Here is a 6000-nt window from a genome sequence, read left to right as displayed (position 1 = left end):
GGCATCCGTCCAGTGCAGGGCCGGTGCAACCATCTCTGCCTCAGGCAGCGAGATCCACAGGGGCAGCAGAGCCCAATGTAGATTTTCATTCCCTCCTTGTTCCCCTTCTGGATGGAGGTGCCATTTTGGTCACCAAAGGGATGCGGGTGGCAATGTGGTCTAAACCACTGAGCTTCTTGGGCTTGCCGATGGGAAGGTCGGCGGTTCGAATCCACACTACGGGGTGAGCTCCTGTTGCTCCGTCCCAGCTCCTGCCTACCTAGCAATTCAAAAGCACACCAGTGCAAGTAGATAAATAGGTACCGCTCCGGCGGGAAGGTAAACAACGTTTCTGTGCGCTCTGGCTTCTGTCTCAGTGTTTCTGTTGCACCAGAAGCAGTTTAATCATGCTGGCCAGAAAGCTGTGGACAAACATCGACTCCCTCAGCCTGAAGCGAGATAAGTGCCGCACCTCATAGTTGCCATTGACTGGACTTAATCATCCAGATGTCCTTTAGTTTTCCCCTTTTTGCCATTTTATGATTCCCATTAGGTGCCAAAATGACAGTGGCCTGCGATGAACACCTCAGGTGATCTAATAGGAGGGCTGGACCTGACATTCTGTCCCTGCCATCATTACCCTTCCCTCTCAGTTTTAACCCTGTGGGGGGGGGGGAAGTATAGAATCATAGAATCATAGGATTGTAGAGTTGGGAGCCCAAGGGTCATCTAGTCCAACCCCCTGCAATGCAGGAATGCTATTTGTTTACTAGTCAAATCTTTTGCGACTGATTCAGTTGGAATTAGAGGAAGGGTCACATCTGGCATCCCACCTCACCAGCTATGCATGCAGATGGTACCAAGAGCTCAACCACAGGGATGGAACTGGGAGCAGAAGGTTCCTAATTTCAGGGTCGTGGGTTCGAGCCCCACGTTGGGCAAGAGATTCCTGCATGGCAGGAGCTAGACTAAGATGCCTCTCGTGACCCTTACCAACTCTAGGATAGGAGCCTCGCTGCCCCATGGCCCAGCATCTTGTCTGCACGGTGAGCCCCCCGTGGCGTCTCCGCGTTGGGCTGTGAAAGAGCCCACACCTGCAAGCCCGGCGATGCGCTGCTGCCAGCCCGTGCCGGCAACATAGAGTAACCGCAGGGGCGCGTCTGGGGCATCGGCGCCCGGGAGGAGGGTGGCGCTGGTCCCTGCGGGCGCTCCCGCTCCGGCGGCGCCCTCGCCCTCCTCCTCCTCCTCCCGCTCCCAGCTGGGCCAGGTGTCGGGTTGCGCCCATCCCACCAGCATCGGGGCGGGGCGCTCCTCTGGCTGCTCCAGCGTCGGCGGCGGCAGCATTGCTGGCCGGGCTCCCGCGGCGTCCTCGCCTGTCCCGCTCCAGCTCCGCGGCGGCGATCATGTGCAGCCCGGTGGAGCGGCGCCTGGCCGGGCTGCGGGAGGCGCTGCTGGGCGAAGGGGCGGCGGCCGAGCCGGGGCTGGAGGCACTGCTGGACCTGCTGCTCTGTGTCCACCAGGAGTGCAGCGGCGCCCCCCTGCGGCGGGAGAAGAACGTGCAGCGCTTCCTGGACTGGGGTGAGTGGGCAGCGGCAGGACTCTGGGCCAGAGGGTTCCTGGGCGCGTGCAGAGCGCCTCTCCGGCGCGACGGGTGGCTTGCGGGGCCGGGGCCAGTTTCTCGGAGTTAAGACTTCTCCCAGGTGGAGAGCAAGGAGCTTGTTTAGCGTAGCGGAGAGGAAGGTCTGAGGCTGAGTTCTGAAGCATGTAAAGTAGTAACAAAATACCAGAAGAGGTGAAGGCGGGCCACGGTTCATTAAGGCGATCTAGTCCAACCCGCTTTTTGGCTGGCATGTGTCCAACAGGTGCCTCTGCTTGAAGATCTCCAGCCAGGGACAGCCCCACCACCATCAACCCCCGGCAAGGCGATTGGCTCCCTTGCTCCGAAATCTGGTGCCTTGGATCTTAAAGACCATTAGATCAAGGCTTTTTGGGACAGCAGAGATTTACTACCTAGATGCATACCTAGTATGCACATGGCTTTCCCTCTCTCAAAGGAATTCTGGGAACTGTAGTTTGCTGTGGTTCCATGGCACCTGTATCTCTGTGGGGGGGGGGGGGAGCCGCAGTTCCCAGGATTATCTGGGGGAAGGCATGTGTTTTAAGTGGGCCTTGAATGTATGTTGTGCATCTGCCACTGTGTCCAGTGCTCATCTGACACTCTGAATTGCAGAGGTATCACAACCTGCAAACCCACCCCAATTAAACACACCATATTTTGTTCAGTTTTACTACATGGGGCTCGTTCTCTATACCCCTGACCATCTTTGCAGCCTTCCCTCTGGACCTGTTCCAATTTGTCTGCTGTAGAATAGGTACTTCTCTTTAAGCATGTGCAGAGTGCCTCCCTCCCACTGATTCAACCTGCGGGATTCGGAGAGTAAAAACACCTACAGAATCCTCTGCCACGAGGGACTGAGAGCTACTGAAGGGACCACCCAAGCCCACTATAGAATAGGGGCCGTCAGCAGGGCTTCTCCCCAGATGTTTTGGATTTTTAACTCCCATCCGCTCCAGAATCCAGTATGGCCAATGGTCAGGGGTGATGGGAGTTGTAGCGTGCAACATCTGGAGAGGGTACCCAGCCTTTGCTGTTGACTGTCATGATTGTGGGAATAAGGAAACTGGTTGCTTGGGGTGAGTGGTGGATGAACCGGGCTGATGCTTATCGCAAGAATGGCAAAGCTTCCTTAGCTACGCAGAACTCATCAACACAGGAAACCAATTTATACTGAATCAGACCATTGGCTCTAGCTTGCTCAGTGCAGTCTACACAGACTGGCAGCAGCTATCCATGACCACTCCCAACCCTACCTGGAAATGCCAGGAATTCAATCTAGGAGATACTTCTGAGCTTGATTTTGGTGTGTGTGTATCTAGAATGGAACAGGTGAAGCCTCCTTTTGGCTAGTTTCCCTGCTAGGGTTGGCCTGTCCCACCTCCACAACAACCCACAAGTTATCCTCCCTGCTTGGGACCACCCACAGTCATGCCCCAAGGAGGGCATAGTAGGAAATGAATGGACCGGCTGTGCCCTTGCGTCACAGAGAGGGGAACTGAGTCATGAAGCAGTGTGGCGATGTCACACGCCTCGAGTGATGCGCTGAGAATGTAGCCAAGCCAGAAAGGAACCTTCCTATCTCTTGAGGTGCCAGCCTTTGGTGGCTTCTCTATCACAGTCAGGGGCTTATTCCTGCATTGCAGAGGGCTCTGCTGGATGATCCTTCAGTTCCCTTCCAGCTCCGTGATTCTATGGCTTGGTAAAGACACGGCAGGGCAAATGCCAGCCATGCCACCTGTGGGCTTTGCATCCTGTCTCTTGCTCATGAGAAGGACCTTGGTGGCAGGTCCAGGGGTGGAAATTCAATCTCTCTGAAACAGCAGGACTCTGTGGTGGGTTTAGGGACATCAGGACCCTTTCATGCCAGGTTAGAATATTTGCTGCTGTGACTGACAGCCTTTCTCTGGGGCATCTGAGGCAAGGAAGGCTCTTTCCCACCTTCAGTTTCTTTAACACATTCGCACACTCAGGATTTGCATTATTGCCCAGGTTGGGGTGTGGAAGCATCAATGTAATGGGCATTCTTTGCCATGCTGATGGGGGTTGTGGTCCAAAACATCTGAGAGCACCAGGTTGGTGAAGGCTGTGTGGTTTTGCTTGATCCTGGGAGATCCTCTTCTCTTCCTCCTCTCATCAACATCTGCGGTGTGTGTGTGTTTGTGTGTTATTCAGAATTTTATTCCTAACTTCTGAGCTTAAAAAGGATAAGCACACTCACTTTCCACCACTACCAAGAAGGCCCTCTGTAACTTCACTTCTCGCAGTGAGGGAACAGCCAGGAGGCCCTTGGAGCCAGGCCTTGGAGCTCAGACACAACTTTGGGGGGTGTTTCTCTGCTCTATGAAACAGCCCTCCTGGATACTTCTGACTTCTGTTTCATTTAGAATAGTGAGGGTGCCCCACTTTCCTGCTTCAAAGCAGTCAGGGCAGCTTGGAACAATGGTATTTGAAAACAAAAATAAAAATAAAAACCTGAAACATAGAATTTAACCTAACGGCAGCAAAGGAGGCCGATGCAACTGTCCGAGAAGCCACAATTGTGGTGTTAAGTCAGCGCCTAAAGGCAGGGCCAGCCCAAGACATTTTGCTGCCTGAGGCAAAGGGCCGGATGGTGCCCCTCCTTTCAGAAGCCAACCAGAACACCATTTTGCTTCAACAGTGGTGACAGGAAAACCACCTCCACAGTCCCTGAAGGCAGCAGGCTAATTGCTAGCTGGTGGGTGAGTGCCTTGCTTTGCTTTCCATCCCTTTGCTGCTGCCACCTCCCACAACCTCACTTTGCCTAATAGTAGGGCTGGAGCTGCCTAAAGGATGACAAACTTGGCAAGGGAGAGGGATTTCTGACTAGAGAGTCCCATAAACCGTGGTGCCAACAGACAGACTGCCTTGTCCCACTTGCCACCTACTGAGAGCCTCTAAAGTTGTGCCGTGGGGGGATTGGGGCCACCAATAATCTGAAGGCCCTGGGCAGGTTCATACGGGAGAAGATACCCTTTTAGGTAACTTGGTCCCTAAAGTTCTGCAGCTGAATCCACCCCTTTGAGTTGCACCCAGCAACAGCCTGGAGGCCAGCTGAGATCTCCGAATGCCAGCTGCTTCGGCTGAGACTGGCAAGCCTTGGTGAACCGCACAGCTGTCTTGTAGCACCTGTTCCTATTGAGGTAAGAGCCAGGATGCAACAAGCAGATGGGCTCCTCTTCAGAGTGGAGCATTTACTCCTCCCTCAGCACCATTTGTTAAGGACACAGGAGGCTGCCTTAGACTGAATGAGACCCAGGCCCTCACACTGGGAAGTAGAACTTCTGAGCACTATAAGCAGAGGTCAGAGAGGGCTTGCCCCACAACTGGCAATGTGAAGGCCTGAAGAAAAAACGGGGGTGGGGGTGACAGTTCCTGCCCTCCCATGTTTCTTCTCCCCCCCCCCAAGCCTTCACATCTTTAAACCACACCACCAAATACTTCTTACACCAGTTTGTACTGTTCTGACTGGCAGCAGCTCTCTAAGGTCTCCCATAGAGAGAGAGGTTTTTCCTCTTACAGTCATACCTCGGGTTGCGAATGTGATCTGTGCAGGAGGCACGTTCGCAACCCAAAGCACCATGTCTGCGCATGCATGTGACGTGATTTAGCACTTCTGCGCATGCACATGACGTCATTTTGTGCTTCTGCGCATGCGTGAGTGCCAAAACCCGGAAGTAACCTGTTCCAGTACTTCTGGGTTCGGCGTGGTCTGCAACCCGAAAACGCACAACTCGCAGCGTTCGTAACTCGATGTATGACTGTATCCATTAACACTGGGTTTTAAAGTTGGAAAGAAACATACAGCCTGGATACTAAGATGGGTCCTTTGCCTTGGACCTAGGATGTTGGATTTTGGCTCCAGAAATGTGATATTTGCAGTGGCTGTGGACCAGAAACATTTCCCCAACCCTATCAATGTGCAGTGTGCATATGTGTTCAACCCCCCCCAATAGCATTAGGCCCATCCCCATCCCCTTTTCCCAACACAATCCCCTTTTGTGACGGTTACAAAACAGCTGAATTGTATTGTATCAGGAAATACAATTCTATCACATAGAAGGACTTAAGAAGAGCTTGCTGAATTCCCCCAGGGACCACCCAGATGCCCATATGGGAAACCCACAAGAAAGCTCTGAGCACAAGAGTCCTCTCCCTTCCTGTGTTTTCCAGCAAGCATAGCTGCCTTCAAAAGCAGAGGCAGAGCATGGCCATCGTGGCTGGGAGCCTTGGATAGCTGGCTTCTCCTCCACAAATCTGTCCAATCCTCTCTTAAGGCTATTCAAACTGGTGACTGTCTCCTGCAGAAGTGAGTTCCACAGTTCTCTAACAATGCACTTTTCCCGCCCGGTCTTCTAGCTGGGACCCATGCTGTCTACTAGTTC

At 53.4% G+C, this 6000-nt stretch overlaps 1 protein-coding gene across 4 annotated transcripts in view; it reads left to right on the top strand.

Moving 5' to 3' along the window:
- Window positions 1–1257: 1257 nt before the first annotated feature.
- Window positions 1258–6000, top strand: part of CDC42BPG (CDC42 binding protein kinase gamma) — a 53779-nt gene continuing 49036 nt past the window's right edge. For all 4 annotated transcript variants that reach the window (XM_083716419.1, XM_083716418.1, XM_083716417.1 and 1 more), the window contains exon 1: window positions 1258–1557. In XM_083716419.1, the coding sequence (XP_083572545.1) occupies window positions 1383–1557 (175 nt within the window). In that variant the 5' untranslated portion in view covers window positions 1258–1382. The remainder of the gene's footprint in view (window positions 1558–6000) is intronic.

This window comes from Podarcis gaigeae (assembly GCF_964106915.1).
Source record: "Podarcis gaigeae genome assembly, chromosome: 16".
Lineage (NCBI taxonomy): Eukaryota > Metazoa > Chordata > Lepidosauria > Squamata > Lacertidae > Podarcis > Podarcis gaigeae.
Note: the sequence above shows the minus strand (reverse complement) of the source record. Positions and strands in the feature narration are given on the sequence as shown.